This window comes from Rhinopithecus roxellana, chromosome 13, assembly GCF_007565055.1.
Source record: "Rhinopithecus roxellana isolate Shanxi Qingling chromosome 13, ASM756505v1, whole genome shotgun sequence".
Taxonomy (NCBI): Eukaryota; Metazoa; Chordata; class Mammalia; order Primates; family Cercopithecidae; genus Rhinopithecus; species Rhinopithecus roxellana.
Genome location: NC_044561.1, coordinates 3,815,011 through 3,833,744, shown reverse-complemented (window position 1 = coordinate 3,833,744; position 18,734 = coordinate 3,815,011). Strand labels below are relative to the sequence as shown.

Below are 18,734 nucleotides of genomic sequence, written 5' to 3'. Positions count from 1 at the left end.
TGAGCATTAAAGTTATTATTTAAAAAAGAAAAGGATAGCGAACTCCCCTAATGCGTGACACACACACCCTGTAACTGCAGTCCCCACAGACTCCAATTCTGAGAGGGGAGGAAAAGTACAGCAGAAAGCAGACAGCCATTGAGCACTCAAGGTCTAAGTCAATCCTGACCAGCCTCTACTGCTCCAAGGCCGGGTGAGTCGACTCCAATCACTATCAAATGCCAGGGACAGAAAGCCAGCATATCCTTCCAATGCCTGAAGCTTCGTCCCTGTCACCACTCTGAGCAATTGATGACTGCCTGCCACCTATTGTTCCCGAACTCTCCTTATATGTCTGTCTGCTCTCCCAATAGGAGAGACCTGGAAGCCAGGGAAAGCAAGCCTCACACATCCTTTGTGTCTCCAAAGTGCCCAAAACAAGGGCTAAGAGTACACTTGGAGCTTAATCACAATTTATTACTGTGTGATGTAAGGACCACGGGCTCTGAATGTCAGAGAGCAGAGCTGCACACCCAGCTTAGCCACTGACAATTTCTGATCAGGCTTGTGACCTTAGGCAAGTTACTCAACCTCCCTGAGCTTCAGTTCAAACAAACAAACAAACAAACAAACAAACAAACGGACTCAACAAGACTGAGACAACCCGTGTCTCCGCGTGTCTGGTGCACAGTAACTCTGTAGTACCAGCGGTTCGCATGGCTTTCTCCAATTCTGAACGGCTCCAGGGTATTCTCACCTGGGTTCCTCTGGGCACAGTATAGACTCTCCTTGGCAGTTGACTTCACAGACCAGCTCCGCTCCATGAAAAACTTCTGGCCCAGGGGGTGGCAGAGCCAGCGCAGGGAGTCAGGAACAGCGCTGTGCTCAGGGCCACACAAGCTCTGGGCTCGGCTGAGGAAGTAGCTCTGTGGAAGGACAAGGACCAGGGGTAACACCAAGGTGGCAGAATGCTGGCTGCAGCCACCATGGGGTGCAGAAAGCACCATGGTAGAGGTGAGCTTGGGGGGAGACTGGGAAAGCTCAGCACAGGGCGGGGACTCCCACAGGTACCTGGAAGTAAAGCCCGCCATGAAAACTAGGGCAAGCCCACCAGTGGAGTGTGCTGGACTTGCTGACTAGGTCCAAATCCCAGCAGGAGGGCAGGGAGCAGCCACAAGGCACGCATGGGGCTCCTGCTGCATCCTGTCCTGCTGGGGCTGCCTAATCCTACTGGCATTCAACCTGCAGGGTAAACTAGGAAGATGGTTTCCCAAGGAGGGGTCTCAGGGGACCCCGGCTGCTGTACTTCCCCCTCAGCCCCGTGAGTGCCAAGCCAGGCTGCTGCTTCTATCGTGGGACTTTTTATCATGTAATTTTAATTATGTATCTCTTAGACTATTTTAGGCAAAATTATTCTGCTTTGACTAATTTTTCTTTTACTTTTACTTTGCGTGTAAAGTTTAGAACAGCACATGGCCAACGGACAGGGTCACATCAGATGGCACTGGAGTGAAGGGGCAGCTGGGAGGCCAGCCCAGGCCCCATACAGGCAAGTATCTGTGTGTGGGTGGGTGAGAGACTCTCCCCACAAGGCTGGCCCTGCAAGGGCAGCCCCTACAGAAACCCCACGGCACCCCTGCATGAGCCCCTGATGTGAACACTAGCCTGTGAGAAAGAACAGAGGGGGAACTTGGAAAGCCTCTTTGTGGGACAATTCAAAGAGCCAGGGCACCGGTCACTGGGCCCCTCCTCCACTTGCCAGGATAACATCATTTCAGGACCCCACTGACAAGAACTGCAGGAACAATACTATCTACCATGTTTTCAGTTCTGTCACTTTTTTTTTTTTTTTGAGGCGGAGTCTCGCTCTGTCGCCCGGACTGGAGTGCAGTGGCCAGATCTCAGCTCACTGCAAGCTCTGCCTCCCGGGTTCACGCCATTCTCCTGCCTCAGCCTCCTGAGTAGCTGGGACTACAGGCGCCCGCCACCTCGCCCGGCTAGTTTTTGTACTTTTAGTAGAGATGGGGTTTCACCGTGTTAGCCAGGATGGTCTCGATCTCCTGACCTCGTGATCCGCCTGTCTCGGCCTCCCAAAGTGCTGGGATTACAGGCTTGAGCCACCGCGCCAGGCCTCTGTCACTTTTTGAGTGAGGATATTTTCACACTAACAATCATGACTTCCAACCCATAACCACTCCCCAAAACAGGCCAGGGTGAGTGAGGAACTGAGGAGAGAAGACAGGAGGAAGGGAGAAGCATAAGATAGAAAGTCCAGGGAGCCCAGGGGCAGAGCTGCCAGGCCAAGGCCCGCAGACGTCGCTTCCACACCCCAGCCCTTGCCCCCACAGGAGCAGAGCTGTTTCATGGTCTGGTTCAGTCTGATGGTTCTGACCTTTACTGGGCTCTAAGTAGCCATCAGCGAATGTAACGGCTTCAGAAGACATGAATGCCAGGGTCAGAAATAGCACTGTTGGAGTGCCACTCAAGGACACAGACAGAGAAGACTGTCTCTCTCCAGGGGGAACCTGGAGACACTGCCTGAATCTGAGAAAAAGCAACCCGTTCTATAGACACATACTCATAATCTCAAGGCAGCTTATGAGATGAGGCGGGGTGTTTCACTTACATTTCTAATCATGGGACCAGTGGCACCAACAGTCCTTCCTCCTCTTTGCTAACCAGTGTTGATACTGGATGTTGGAGAACAAATGTAGAGGAACCTTGTGACCCTCCGCCAACCTTCCACAAGGCACTCACTGAATCTGAGCTGATAACTGCAATGGTGGGAGAATAGCAGTTGAGGAGCTGAGCAGGGAGGGAGGCTGGGGGCTGGTGGCGAGATTCCAGGGCTTCTTTTTTTTTTTGAGACGGAGTCTCGCTCTGTCGCCCAGGCTGGAGTTCAGTGGCCGGATCTCGGCTCACTGCAAGCTCCGCCCCCCGGGTTTACGCCATTCTCCTGCCTCAGCCTCCCGAGTAGCTGGGACTACAGGCGCCCACCACATCGTTCGGCTAGTTTTTTGTATTTTTTAGTAGAGACGGGGTTTCACCGTATTAGCCAGGATGGTCTCGATCTCCTGACCTCGTGATCCGCCCGTCTCGGCCTCCCAAAGTGCTGGGATTACAGGCTTGAGCCACCGCGCCCGGCCAAGATTCCAGGGCTTCTGAGGTCCCAGAACACTTGAATGGTTGACTCCAACTCTCTTTCCAAGAACAGCAAATTCCACGTGTCCAATTAGCAAGGGAGCCTGGTTGTTGCTCCAGGAGAAACTGAGGACCAACTGGTCCCTCACAAGGGCCCAGATGTTGTAAGCAGAAGCAAAGCCTAGTCCAGGTCATATGGCAAGAGGAACCAGAAAGGCCAATGTGGAAATCACTAAGTTAAAATGTATTTTAAGCTTAATTCTTTTCTTTTTCTTTTTTTTTATTAAAGACAGAGTCTTGCTCTGTCACCCAGGCTGGAGTGCAGTGGTGCGATCTCGGCTCACTGCAACTTCTGCCTCCCGGGTTCTAGCAATTCTCCTGCCTCAGCCTCCTGAGTAGCTGGGATTATAGGCGCCTGCCACCGCGACCAGCTAATTTTTGTATTTTTAGTAGAAACAATGTTTCACCATTTGGTCAGGCTGGTCTTGAACTCCTGATCTTGTGATCCACCTGCCTCAGCCTCCCAAAGTGCTGGGATTACAGGTGTGAGCCACCATGCCTGGCTTTTTTTTTTTTTTTTTGTGACAGGGTCTCACTTTATCACCTGGGCTGGAGTGCAAGTGGGTGATCACGGCTCACTGCAGCCTCAATCTCTGGGATCAGATGATCCCCACCTTAGCCTCCCAAGTAGCTGGGACTACAGGCATATGCTACCATGCCTGGCTAAATTTTTTTGTATTTTTTTTGTAGAAATGGGTTTTTGCTATGTTTCCCAGGCTAGTCTCAAACTCCTGGGCTCAAGCGATCAGCCCACCTCAGCCTCCCAAAGTGTTGGAATTACAGGCATGAGCCACTGCGCCCAGCCAAGCTTAATTCTTAAAATAGGCCGGGTGCGGTGGCTCACGCCTGCAATCCCAGCACGTTGGGAGGCCAAGGCAGGTGGATCACCTGAGGTCAAGAGTTCGAGACCAGTCTGGCCAACATGGTGAAACCCTGTCTCTACTAAAAATATAAAATTAGCCAGGTATGGAAGCAGGCACCTGTAATCGCAGCTACTCGGGAGGCTGAGGCAGGAGAATTGCTTGAACCTGGGAGCCAGAGATGCAGTGAGCTGAGATTATGCCATTGCACTCCAGCCTAGGTGACAAGAGTGACTCTGTCTCCAAAAAAAAAAAAAAAAAAAAAAAAAAACTTTTAGTTATATTAATAACAAATTTCAGTTGAGGGCAGGGGAGCTTGAGTTTGGTGGTTTGAACTAATAAGAAATAGAAATCCTGGGATACAGTCATCTACAATATGGCTTCCATAAGGGATATTGAGAAAACAGCTTTTGTTACTCTTAATTTTCTTGGCAATATAGTCCCGTACTAATTTTCCTTTTTTCTTTTTTGAGAGAGGGTCTTGCTCTGTCACCCAGGCTAGAGGGCAGTGGCACAATCACAGCTCACTGCAGTCTCGACCTCCCGGGCTCAAGCAATCTTCCCACCTTGGTCTCCTGAGTAGCTTGGGCCACATGCCACACACAAAAAAACCGGGCCCACCACCATGCCAGGCTAAGTTTTGTATTTTTGGTAGAGATGGGGTTTCACCATGTTGCCCAGGCTGGTCTTGAACCCCTGAGCTCAAGTGATCCTCCTACCTCAGCCTCCCGAAGTGCTGGGATTACAGGCACAAGCCACCATGCCTGACCTAAAAAAAAAAAATTTTTTTTTAAGTTTTCCTAAATTTTATAGACACCAGAATCCTCCCCAACTGGGGCCTAGGAGCCTCCCCCTGTAACTCATCTGCTAATTACCTGATGTGAAAGAGGCTGTGGCAAGAACCCGACAACTGTTTAGATCCTGAGAGTCACTCAGTACCCCGGGGCCAGTCCCAGCCCCAGGTTGTGCCCCCCAACATCGGTCTAACCCCATGGCTCTCAAATCGTGTGCCAAGGCGGTCTGAGGTGCCACAGCAAGTGATCGGGGCACCATAGGCTATTTTAAACTTCCGAGGAAAACAGTGATGCTCAACATCAGCTGGGCACTTATAAAGTGACTAGATGGGGAGAGCCTGCAGTCCTCAGCATTGAGATCACACTAGCTTCCTTTGGAGGTGTCATATCTGTCATAGTACTGTGTGGAAATCAATGTGGAAAAGAGAGAGAGTGGTGGTTGCTAGTCTGATTCCAAAGCTTGAGAAGGTGTGCAGTGCTTGACAGGTTCATGTATTGGTAAGAAACACAGTGAGACCATGCTTGTGAATAGCCATTCCACTCCATCCACTCCAGCCTGGGCAACAGAGTGAGACTGTATCTCTATTAGAAAAAAAAAAGAGAATATTTTGGATTCTTAATAACTATGATTTCTAAGAAATTATTAAGAATCCAAAATATTCTCTCTCTTTTTTTCTTTTGAGACGGAGTCTTGCTCTGTCACCCAGGCTGGAGTGCAGTGGCACAATCTGGGCTCACTGCAACCTCTGCCTTCTGGGATCAAGCAATTCTGTCTCAGCCTTCCGAGTAGCTGGGATTATAGGTGAGTGCTACTATGCCTGGATAATTTTTGTATTTTTAGTAGAGACGGGGTTTTACCATGTTGGCCAGGCTGGTCTCAAACTCCTGACCTTAGGTGATTCACCTGCCTCAGTGTTCCAAAATGCTGGGATAACAGGTGTGAGCCACCACGCCCAACCTCTTTTCTTTCTTTTTTTTTTTTTTTAAAGTAGAGACATGGTCTCACTATGTTGCCCAGGCTGGAGTGAAGTGGCTCTATTCACAGGTGTGACCATAGCTAACTGCAGCCTCAAACTTGTGGCTTCAAGAGATCCTCCTGCCTCAGTCTCCTGAGGAGCTGGGACTACAGGTGTGTGCTACCACTCCTAGCAAAAAATATTATTTCTTCTTTCAACTTCACATATGATTTTTTCAAATGACCACTAAGCTGTTAAGACAATTAAATACCTACTAGGATGTTCAAACTTAACTACTTAACAGAGGCCAGGTGCGGTGGTGCCTATAATCCCAGCACTTTGGGAGGCTGAGGTGGGCAGATCGCTTAAGCCCAGGAGTTCGAGACCAGCCTGAGCAACATAGCAAAACCCTGGCTACAAAAATTACAAAAATTAGCTGGGTGTGGTGGTGCGCACCTGCAGTCCCAGCTACTTGGGAGGGTAAGGTGGGATGATCACTTGAGCCCAGAGAGGTTGAGGCTACAGTGAGCCGTGGTTGCACCACTGCACTCCAGCCTGGGCAATAGAGTAAGACACTGTCTCAACAAACGAAAAAACTGTTAGGTATTTCTTTTGGCTAAGGGACGCCATGAAAAATTTACGGAGACATAGTGAGTCGAGAAAGTTTGGGAATCTTGAGTCATGAGTTGAGCAAGTTTGGGAACCTCTAGTCTAAACCATTTTCACAGAGGCCAGCCCTGCACTTGCCCCCAACACTTGGCTCATTTGTAGCTAAATATATCTCACCAAATTCAAAGCTTCTTCCTTTATAAGAAAATACTGTCTGAGTCTCTTTATTCTCTCTCAAGAAAAGTAAACAGAGAAGAGCAGTGACTTTAAAGATGACAGTTCTTCTCCTTTTTCCATCTTACTGAATATGCAAATTTGGTAATACTATTAAGTTTCAAATATTTATATACTTTCATAAAGCATCACCATCTCTACAGATTTGGTCTGAGGAAGCTCTTATAGAGGTGCATGAAGACAATGGACAGAAATGTTCCCTACAGCATTGTTTACAACAGCAAATACTGGAAACCACCCAAATGTCCATCAGCAGCACCAAGTACCTCTGTAGAATGAAGAGGCTACAAAGAAATACCCAAGATTCTGGCCGGGCGCGGTGGCTCAAGCCTGTAATCCCAGCACTTTGGGAGGCCGAGACGGGCGGATCACGAGGTCAGGAGATCGAGACCATCCTGGCTAACACGGTGAAACCCCGTCTCTACTAAAAATACAAAAAAAAAAAACTAGCCGGGCGAGGTGGCGGGCGCCTGTAGTCCCAGCTACTCAGGAGGCTGAGGCAGGAGAATGGCGTAAACCCGGGAGGCGGAGCTTGCAGTGAGCTGAGATCCGGCCACTGCACTCCAGCCTGGGCGACAGAGCAAGACTCCGTCTCAACAAAAAAAAAAAAAAAAAAAAGAAATACCCAAGATTCATCGTTAGTCACTAAATCTGGAAGACCAACACTTCCAGACATCAAGACATAAGAGGAAACTCAGCCGTTAGGGTTGGGTGGTGGTGGCGCAGTAGAACAGACTAGCAGATCCGGAGGCAGACCCCGCTGTACGTGGATCCTTGATTTATGAAAAAAAAAAGGGGCCACTTGGTGTAGCAGGAGAAGGACAGTTTATAAAATAACAGATTCTGAATCAGGTAGATATCCTTATGGAGAAATACAGATCTTGCACTCTTACCTCCAATTCATATAAAAATTAATTCCAGGTGGATTAGGTACCTGTGTGTAAAGAGTAAAAAATAAAGCTTCTAGCAGACAACATAGGAGAATATCTTCATGATTTTGAGGTAGGACAAAGATTTACAGGACTTAAAATGTCTAACTGTAAAGGAAAAGACTAATAATTTGGATTTCACTGAAATTAAGAGCTTGTGCTATCACTAGATACCATTAAGAGAGAATAGGCAAACCACAGAGTGGGAGAAGGCATCTGAAAAGCATATATCCAATAAAGGGGTCATCTCCAGAATAAAGAATTCCTCTAATCAATAAGATGACAGATACTCCAAATGAAAAAGAGGTAAGAATTGAATGTCACAAAAAAGACTATCCAAATTGCCAATAAATGTAAGGAGAGGCGCTCAATCTCATTAATCACCTGGGAAGTGCAAATGAAAACTACAAGTGAGATACACTAGAAGGGCTTAAAAAATTGACATTATATGTGTTGGTAAGGATGTAGAACTGAAGTCGTGTTCACTGCTGATGGAGTGCAGAGTGGCCAACAATCTGGAAATGCGCACAACCTCTGACCCAGCAGTGACATCCCTAAAAATGCAGTCACGTTTCCTGAAAGATGTGTGTACAAGGAGGTTCACAGCAGCACCTTTCATAATAACCAAAGCCAGAAAGCAGCTAAGAAGTTCATCTGCAATAATCTAGTCATACAATGGAACACGATAAAGTATGAGAACGAACAATCTGTAATTCTACATGACAACATAAATGATTCTTACACATGATATTGATCAAAAGAAGTCAGACACAAAACAGTGTATACTACAAGACTCTCCTTCTATTAATATAGAGGAGGCAAAGTATCTGAGGTGACTAAGATGGTGGTTACCCTTGGAAGGCTGGAAGGCTTGGGGGAAGGAGCAGGTTAGTGATTGCAAAGGGCCCAAGAGAAGTTTCTGAGGTCTTGGTTCTGTACTTTGAACTGTCTGCTGGCTACATGGGTGTGTTTACTCTGTGAAGTCACTGAACTGTGTATTTATGATTTGTATACTTTTTGACATGCACATTGTAATCTTTTTTTTTTTTCTTCTTGAGACGGAGTCTCACTCACTCTGTCACCCAGGCTGGAGTGCAGTGGTGCAATCTTGGCTCACTACAACCTCCGCTTCCCAGGTTCAGGCGACTGTCCTGCCTCAGCCTCCTAAGTAGCTGGGATTATAGGTGTGCACCACCATGTCCGGCTAATCTTTATTTGTTTGTATGTATGTATGTATGTATGTATGTATGTATGTATGTATGTATGTATTTTGAGATGGAGTCTCACTCTGCTGCCCAAGCTGGAGTTCAATGGTGCGATCTCCACTCAACACAATCTCCACCTCCAGGGTTCAAGCGAGTCTCCTGCCTCAGCCTCCCGACTAGCTGGGATTACAGGCATGCACCACCACGCCTGGCTAATTTTTGTATTTTTAGTAGAGACAGGGTTTCATCATATTGATTAGGCTGGTCTCGAACTCCTGACCTCAGGTGATCTGCTCGCCTCGGGCTCCCAAAGAGCTAGGATTACAGGCGTGAGCCACCATGCCCGGCCTTCCCAGCCAGACTTCTAAGCATGTACTTTGATAAGTTTACTGAAATGACGAACAATAGGCAGATTAAACTCCAGTGACAGAATTCAGAAAAGTGGTTACCTTGGTTGGGGGCAGGAAGAGCAGGGAGGGCCTTAAGAAGGCTTCTGTGAGTACTGGGAATGTTCTATTTCTTGATTGGGTGGGTGTTGCATGGGTGACTTCACTTCAAGCCGTAAGTTAAAATGTGTGCATTTTTCTGCACGTATGTTGTATTTTGATAAAATCAATGTCTTCAAAACATTTTTGGAGGGCATGGAAGTTACAAATGTAATGACATCAGCCCAGAGCACTTCAATAAACCAAAAAGAAGAGAGACCTCATCAATGCCTCCTGCTCTCAGCCTAGATTCACCTTTCCCAGAAAGCCCACCCTGACTTCCCCCAAGACCAGCTCAGGAGCTCACCCTAGCTCACTGTCCTGAAGACCTGGTCCCAGGAAGAACTGTTAAGGGAAGGTTGAAATGAATAGGAAAAATGATGTGTCTTCAGTGTCTGTGGACCCCCAGGTCGTCTAGCCCACAAGTGAGGATGGTGTTCTTTCCCCACCTGGAGCCCAGTCCTCCTCATGAGAAGATCAATGTCAAGCTCAAGAAGGGCTGCTGTCTAGGTTCCTTGCCAAAATGTATGCTCCCTGAGGACAAGGCAAATGTCCTGCTTAGAGAAGGTGCTCAGTCATGTTTGCTGAATGAGTGAATCAAGGGATGAATCTCTTATCTGTGGTCACCAGAAACAGAGGTAAGACATAAAAAGTACACTGGGCTTCCCTGCGCCCTTTGTTCCGTAGACTATTGTGATGTCCCTCAGGAAACATATCAGTGTCACTACAGGGAACGCTCTGATTCATTCTCAGCTCATCTCTGCCGTTACTGAGATACGGAAACAAATAAGAGATGTGGTAATGCTTGAACATACCTGATGTATTCAGCAGTCTACCCACAGTGGGCCACAGAGTAAAACATACCTGTTTCTGCTAGAGTAGCCTGAGGTCAGCATGTTGTGAACTAGCTGATAACAAGGACTGGTAATTACCCATTTGAGAGTTCCCAAGGCTGGCTCCTAGCCACACATATGGGAGGTGCTTGATAACCACAATCCCTGCCCTGGGTCTGACCTGAGCTCCTTGTGGACAGGCACAGATTTTCTTTTACTTTTATTCTTTCCATTTCTTTTCTTTAACTCTGTAGCTTGGCAAAGGCACTGGCTTTTATATCTGGACTCACAGTGCTGTGATGGACACAAGATGCCCAATAAATTCCTTTTGAGTAAATAAAAGAACCAGGAGACATAACCAGGGGATTCTAAGAATTTTTATGACCACTGGAAGAGCAGAAAAGTTGCATATTAACCCCCAAATACAGTAGCTCTGCTATCAGTGAACCAATCTTCTTATTACCTCATATTACCTTCATATTACCTCAGGAGACCAAAATGTCCTGCTTACAAGGCTTATGGTATTAAGGCCACAAGGGGAGGAATTTTGGTCTGTTTTATCGGTTGCTGGAAGTCCTGGTGAAATGAGCAACTGAATGAATGCCTACCCCTCTAGGTGGGCAGCACCTGAGTAGGAAGGGGGCTCATAACTGCTTTTGCATCTTAACTCCTGGTTAGGTAAGTGCTCAGGGGAGGTTTACAGAAGGGAACTGAAGGGTACTCACGGCCAGGAAGCCCAGCTTGCCTCCACACCGGGTCTTGAGCCCCATGGCAGCAGTCAGATGGATCTCAACCAGTGTGTTCGGTGGGATTTTCTCCTCTGCACATTCAGCCAGGTTTACGGCACACAATGCCATGTGTACATCAGAACAGGCAGATCCTGCAGGAAGCTTCCCTAGGGTGGGCAGAAACAGACATTATCATTGATGGAACCCCAAAACCAAACTTTTTCCTGCTCTCTCCAGCACAATCAAAGTAAGAGAGGAACCAGGGGAGAAACGAGGTGAACTTTGTGATCAGATAGGCCCGATCACAGGATGGGATGCCAGGCTCTGTGATGTTCTGGCTACCTCGCAGGATAGCTGGGAACATGGCACCCGGTTCTATTGCACCCAGAGCCGCCACGATTGCAGGTTGTTGTACAGCACTCAGAGGCGCACAGGGCAGCATTTCCCAAAACAGTGTCAGCAGCACAGCCCCACTCTGTGTTTCCAAACATTCAACAGAGGTAATGAAATGTTTTTTTAGACAAACTGATTTGACTTTATTTTCATTAAAAAACCTTCACAATGTGGCTGGGTGCCAGTGGCTCACACCTATAATCCCAGCGCTTTGGGAGACCAAGGCCGGCGGATCACTTGAGGCCAGGAGTTCGAGACCAGCCTGGCAAACACAGCGAAACCCCATCTCTACTAAAAATATAAAAAATTAGCTGGACGTGGTGGCACACACCTGTAATTGCAGCTACTCAGAAGGCTGAGGCAGAATTGCTTGAGCCTGGGACGCGGAGGTTGCAGTGAGCTAAGATCACACCACTGCACTCCAGCCTGGGCAACAGAGTGAGACTCTGTCCCCCAAAAAAGCCAAAAAAAAGAACCCGCCTTCACAATACACAAGCACACACCCATTTGAGGGGGAAGTGACATAAACTGAGCAAGGACAGCTGAACACATGTTGGGTTAGAGGGTGGGAGGCCAGGAAGGCTGACCACACCCTCCCCAATGAGAGGTGCACAGTGGCCCATCGGGGACTGATCCCCTAATCAGGGGACAAAGTATCCTTGCACAGGCACAAGGGCCTATCACAGCTCTCCTGAGGCTTTCATACTGTTGCCAGCTTTGGTCCCTGCTACAAGGGCAAGCAGTCTCCTTGCCTCAGGGGCGGCCACAGGAAGTGCCCATGTCAAGATGTAGACAGTGGCAAAGCCAGGCTTTCCCATGCTCATCCAGCCCTGTGTTCCCTCTCCTGGGCTGCCTTGCCCCCCATCTCTTTATCAGCATAGGGAGATCTCAGCCTCCACACTCCATTCTGTACTGGCCTCAGGTGTTCCTCCTACAGGAGACACTGGGCTTTTACCGTCACAGGGAGGGAGGGGAGAGGGCAGTGTGGCAACCATACTGTAGTTACCTCTGTCCTCTCAGTGTCTCACACAGGGTATGCCAGTGAGTATGGAGGGAATGAGTGATGTAAAGCTTCTCAGTTGGAATTCTCCAGAACTTGGCAGCAACGAGGACACAGCCTGATCAGAGACCTGAGTATGGGCTTATTCTGTCCCAAGGGCACACTGAGGAACAGACAAGATAACAGCGGAGCAAATTTGCAGATAGGGACCTTCTACTAAAATTCTACCATGAGCCCACATATTAAAGCTGCACACTGACCCCGCTGTCTCATCTCCTGGTCACTCCTGCATCACTGGCCTGGCTCTGTTCCACTTTTGGCTGAAGCTCCTTGCTGCTACCAGGGCATCTAACACCTTCCAGTTACCACATCCTACTGTTATTCCTGGCCCTCATCTTACTGCGTGTCCCAGCAACAATCTCCCCTCCTCAACTCTGCCCTTGCTCCTCCAACACTCAGCCTCTCAGTGTCTCCTCAGACCTCTCCAACTGCTCCTCTTAGGCAGCCTCTGCCCCTGACTCCCCGTCCTCTATCTGTTCATCTCTGTGTGCATGTGCTATGGCATGATCATAGCTCACTGCAGCCTCGACCTACCTCCCAAGCTCAAGTGATCCTCCCACCTTGGCCTCTCAAGTAGCTGGAACCACAGGTGCACACCACAAAGACCAGCTAATTTTTGAATTTTTTTGTAGAGATGCAGTCTCCCTGTGTTTTCCAGGCTGGTGGGAAACTCCTGGGCTCAAGCAACCTTCCTTCCTTGACCTCCCAAAGTTCTGGGATTACAGACGTGAATTGCTGTGCCAGTCTTTATCCTTTTCTTTCTTTTTGAGATGGAATTTTGCTCTTGCTGCCCAGGCTAGAATGCAGTGGTACCATCTTGGCTCACTACAACCTCCACCTCTTGGGTTCAAGTGATTCTCTTGCCTTAGCCTCCCAAGTAACTGGGATTATAGGCACGTGCCACCACACTTGGATTAATTTTTGTATTTTTACTAGAGACAGGGTTTTGCCATGTTGGCCAGGCTGGTCTCGAACTCCTGACCTCAGGTGATCCACCCGCCTTGGCCTCCCAAAGTGCTGGGACTACAGGCATGAGCCAGCTACCATGCCCAGCCTGACTCTTCTAAACTTGAGAAGCACAAACCTGATCATATCACTATTTTCCTAACGCTCTTCACTGAATCCTACTGATACACTACAAGATCCCCAGCCTGGCATCCAAATCCTTCATGGTCTGAGCACTGCCCTTGTGCCCTGGCTCCCTCTAGGACCACTGAAGACTTATTCCCAAGAGCCACCCCAGGTGGGGCTCCTCCTTGGGAACATCCCTGTGCCCAGAAGGCTCATATCCTGCAGAGCTGGTGACCTCTATGCATTCTTCCATGCAAAGTCAAGACTCTTACTTCCCTAGAAAGCCTTTCTTGAAACCCTCCAAAAGGGGACCCACTCCCTCCCAACGAAAACATGTTCCTTCTGCTAAAGTCTAACATACTCACACTGAACTGTCATTCATTTGCTGACCTCTCTGCCTTTCTATTACAGCAGGAGCTTAATGAATGAAATAAATGATCATATTTCACTGACTCTAAGATGTCAGCAATTTTAAATCTCACTATTAAGTATCACTAAAGAAAAACACTGCCACTTATCTACAATGTGCCACTGTTTATAGGACACATCCTGAGTATAGTGATGTTACTGTGAAAACACGTGTATCTGAGAACTGATGAGCTAAAGCAAAGAGCCATCCTTACAGCTGTGGAAACAGGTAGAAGCTTGGTCTAGCCACTCTAAAAGAGCAGCGTTAAAAGGACTTCAGCTAGGGTGCAGAACTGGCAAATCAAGCTAAGGAGGAGAGGTAGCATAATATGCCTTGCAGCAAGCAAGGCAGCAGCAGCCGCCCCGTCACCTGTGATGTGCAGCTGATGCAGCCGGTGATAGGCCAGAGCCGCATCCCGGGCGCTGGTCTTAGCTTCATCTTCAAAGCCTGCCTCAGTGGCTGGCGTGGCCCGCCGGCACTGGAAGACTTTCTTGAGCAGCCAGCGCACCAGGCGTAGCTTCTGCAGGCTGTAGCGGATCACGTTCCAGGAGAGGCTGCAGGCCAGGTCCAGGCGGGAGGTGGGCAGTGCCCGGCCCAAAACTGCCAGGCAGGTTTGTAGGTTGGCGGCAGCAGCTGCAAAATCTCCCTACAAAATATCAAGAGGTGTTAACGGTCACTGGCCTTGCTCTGGCTTTTTGTTTTGATATACACTTCTACTCCCCTCACCCCCCATTATCAGAGGAATTAGTGCATACTCATAAAAACAAGGAAAACTTCAGAAAGCTATAAGAAAGTAAAATAAAACCACCTATAATCTCATTCCCCAGGAAGAAGCCCTGCTGACATTCTGAGGTATTTCCTTCCAGACTTTTTACTGGATTGAGATTGTACTGCGTTCTTTTTTTTTTTTTTTTTTTTGAGACGGAGTCTTGCTCTGTCGCCCAGACAGGAGTGCAGTGGCAGGATCTCGGCTCACTGCAAGCTCCGCCTCCCGGGTTTACGCCATTCTCCTGCCTCAGCCTCCCGAGTAGGTGGGACTACAGGCGCCCGCCACCTCGCCCGGCTAGTTTTTTGTATTTTTTTTAGTAGAGACGGGGTTTCACCGTGTTCACCAGGATGGTCTCGATCTCCTGACCTCGTGATCCGCCCGTCTCGGCCTCCCAAAGTGCTGGGATTACAGGCTTGAGCCACCGCGCCCGGCCTTAGTACTGCGTTCTTTCTTTGAGCAAATGCTGGTCAGAGTTCCCTCAGAGTAGCACTTTTTTTTTTTTTTTTTTGTATTTTAGTAGAGACGGGGTTTCACCATGTTGGTCAGGCTGGTCTCGGACCCCTGACCTCAAGTGATCTACCTGCCTTAGCCTTCCAAAGTGCTGGGATTACGGGTGTGAGCCACCGCGCCCGGCCAGCAGTATCTTTTAGACATAAGACGGGTGACACAGATTTAGATGAACTTTAGGCTTTCAGGGTCTCAAAGTGCAGCCCCCAGAGGCCATTAATAGCATCAGTTCTTAGGAGCTTGTTAGAAATGCGAGCACTTGGACCTTACCCCAGGGCTACTGAATCAGAACCTCAGGTGTTGCAACCCTCTAGGTGATTCTCATGCCATGTCTGCTAAAGTGATTTTCTTTTCATTTTTAGAGACGGGGGTTTTGCTGTGTTGCCCAGGCTGGTCTTAAACTCCTGGGCTCAAGCAATACCCATTCCTCAGCCTCCCGAGTAGCTGGGATTTACAGGTGTGAGCCACAGTAGCCGGCTTCATGCCTGCTGAAGTTTGAGAACCATGGTTTCAGGCAAACTCACAGCTAAACTACCTTACTCTAGGATTCAGATGAACTAATCTTTGTCAACCTGAGAGGGTTTAATGGAGAGTCTAGGCACTGTACTGAAGAACGCTCGCTTTCTCTCTGTCACTGCTAGAGACTGTAAGACAGGCTAAGACAGGCTATACTGTCTTGGGAAATTAAATTCTCCTATTTTCCTCTATTGGGCAGCTGGTATACTACCTGTGCTTTGTTTCCCCCATCATTACAGGACTGGACAAGGGAAAAGAAAAGATGTCCTCAGAGCAACAGTCTCTAAGGTGGCTCTATCTTTTCAGTCAGAAGTACCTGTAACTTGAAGATTCCAAAGGAGGCAGGTGTTCCCTGGCTCCTCCCCTGCCTTTCCCTCAAAGGTGCACTATTCCCAAGCCCCAATCTTTGGCTCTCACCCCTCCTGACTCCCCAGTCCAATTCTCCCTAAGAACCCTCTCCTGACAGACAAGCTTCCCAAACACTCTGGCCCCGCCCCTCCTCTGTCCCCATGGCCTGCCTCCCAATCACTGCTCACTCTACAGAGGCCTCTTCCAGCTTTTCCAGGCAACATGGCCTAGATGGAGTCCACTCTATTTTGGAGCTTCTCTTATCCTTGAGTCAATGTCACTATCACTTCCCTTCCAAATACTACATTTCAAATATTTATTCAGTTGAAACCTTTCCTTTTAATGCCAGGTCCTTGCCATCATCTCTTAGCCTATTTCATAGAGCCCCCTGACTCAGCCAGGCGTGGTGGCTCATGCCTATAATCCCAACATTTTGGGAGGTCAAGGTGAGAGGATCACTTGAGCCTAGGAGTTTGGGACCAGCCAGACAACATAGTGAGACCTTGTCTCTACTTAAAAAAGAGCACCCTAACTTGTTTCCATGTTCCATGCATTTCACATCTCCCTTCTACCTATCCTTCACAGCCACCAGAATGATGCTGATAAAACACACACCTGAACCTGCCTCTAGGATATACATCTTGGGATGTTATGCTCAGGGAACAGGCCTCTTAAAATCACATCTATATTCTGAGACCCATAGCCCCAGCAAGGCTGACAGTTCCAGGATGGCCAATCAGATTCTCACTAACGGCTCTGCAACTTGCAGAGGTGGGGAGGGCATGCCCATGGCTCACTGCTGCTGAGGAGTGTTCTGGTTCTTGTTCCTCTTGAAATGTGGATGTTTAACTCTTCCTCAATGCTGTGAGTTGCCCCAGAATTTTTTCCATAAACTCCCTGTTGATTTCAAATGAAAACTTTCAGCTAGTTTTCCTGCTCAAAAACCTTCCCTGGTTCTATAGAGAATTGGGAATAAAGCCCCAAATCAGTTCCCAGTGAAAGCCCTGTCCATTTTGGGCCTAGACACACTACCAGCCTTTGCCTTCAACTCTCTGTGACACACCCTACACTCAACACACCCTGGAACCTGCCAGTCACCAAATAGCCTGTCTATTCATGCCTTTGGGTGGGTCCTTCTGCCACCTCCGCCCTTCCTTCCTGCTCTTGGCAGCCCCACTCAAGCCCTGGAACCCCTCCCTCAGAACCCAACTTTATGATTCCTCTGTCATACCAGAGACATAGATCATCTCATGTCCCTGGAATTAATTATCTATGCAGAGGCGCCCTCTCCACTGCTCTGTGACTGTTCAGCAGCAGGGTCCCTTTTTCCTTTCAGTTACCACAAGCATCTATCATAGGCCTTTCTTCGACATGAGTTGCTGAATTATTGGTCAAGTCTAGGGGAGGATGGGGAAGGGCGGACACAGAACTCACTCTGGCGAGATCCAGGTCTGCCTGTTTCCGGTGCCTCCAGAAGGTGACCGAGGAGCGGGAGTGTGGCCGGATCACCGGCTCCCCATGGACCAGCAGCTTCACAAAGACGCTCAGGACAATCACACCATTTACCAGCCATAAGAGAAGAGTAGGCATCATCCAGTCAAACCAGCCCCCAGAACCTAAGAAGGAGTGTCTCAGCAGAGCCTGCCAGGAAAGGCCTTGCGGAGCAGCCAGGCACCTGACAGACCCCAGCACTATCACAGGAAAGAGTCTTCTACTGCATTTTCAGAAGAAATGGTGAATAATTCTATAATCTAAACGGGGCTAATGACTGTAGCCCTTGTCATTATGGAGCTGAGTGCTACAAAAATCTTTGTTAGCTTGAAAGGGTTAAGGCATTGGTTTTGCAACCTCAGGTAAAAAACACCATAACCTCCTTCAAGTAGGTACCACCCTCCACGCCAGGGTATTTAGAGTAGTGCGGGCCCCTGATTTGTTTTGCTCATTCTGGCTGAACATGGGCTTGCCTTGTTACTTCCAAAACGGAACTTATGCCAGTCCCTATCAGAAGCAAGCAGGGGGGCCGCTATAAAACCCCTTTGGGACCTGGTAGCCAAGCCAAGAAGTTTGTACACAGGGTCCTTCTCCTGCCATAGTGGTCCAGCCATGCCCAGGTGGTGCAAGGGGCCGCCACCTACCTGACTCAAATGACAGGACACTGCGGCCAGAGCCTGAGTGTGGGTGCTGGTCAGAGTCGTGAGCCCCTCCCCACTGCAGCAGGGAAGTCAGAGGGTTAAAGGAGAGGCACAGGAAGGTGAGGACACACAGAAGAATCCGTGAGCGGTCTACCATGCCCAGTGCCACAGGAGGAGAGTCCGGCTCATCTTTGACCTTCAAAACAAGGCTTTGAGGTTGGAATAAATACTGCATAGGTTTTTACAGCACTTTATAAATACATATATATATTGAGAAATGGTTATGAGGTTTAAATTCAAGTCTATTAACTCAGGACTAAGGCCAGATGGGAACTGAGAGGCCTATAATTCACTAACTGCTGCTCAAACACTGGCACATTCACCTGCTTGCTAACTGAGAAAAGTACATGTGCCAAAGAACAAAGGTAGAAGAGATTTTCTTTTAAAATAGAGCTCTACCACAAAAGAGAACACACTGTATGATTCTGTTTCTGTATAATTCCAGAACAGGCAAAAAAAATCTAAAGTAACAGGAAACCGATGAATCAGTCATTGTCTGAGGCTGGAGAGGGGTGTGGGAAACTACCTGCAAAGGTGTACAAAAGAGCTTTTTGGGGTGATGGAAATGTTCTCTATCTTGATTATAGTGACAGTTACATAGCACTGTACATTATGTTAAAACTCTTGGTACTGTACATTTAAAGTAGGTATATTTT

The 18,734-nt window shown here is 48.3% G+C and overlaps 1 protein-coding gene across 2 annotated transcripts in view; it reads right to left on the bottom strand.

The window, feature by feature from the left end:
• Positions 1-18,734, bottom strand: part of SREBF2 (sterol regulatory element binding transcription factor 2) — a 77,840-nt gene that overhangs the window by 13,296 nt on the left and 45,810 nt on the right. For both annotated transcript variants that reach the window (XM_030915804.1, XM_010374590.2), the window contains exons 8-12: positions 18,022-18,214; positions 17,321-17,502; positions 14,116-14,392; positions 10,811-10,980; positions 737-905 (exon numbers count right to left, since the gene is read on the bottom strand). In XM_030915804.1, the coding sequence (XP_030771664.1) occupies positions 737-905; positions 10,811-10,980; positions 14,116-14,392; positions 17,321-17,502; positions 18,022-18,214 (991 nt within the window). The remainder of the gene's footprint in view (positions 1-736; positions 906-10,810; positions 10,981-14,115; positions 14,393-17,320; positions 17,503-18,021; positions 18,215-18,734) is intronic.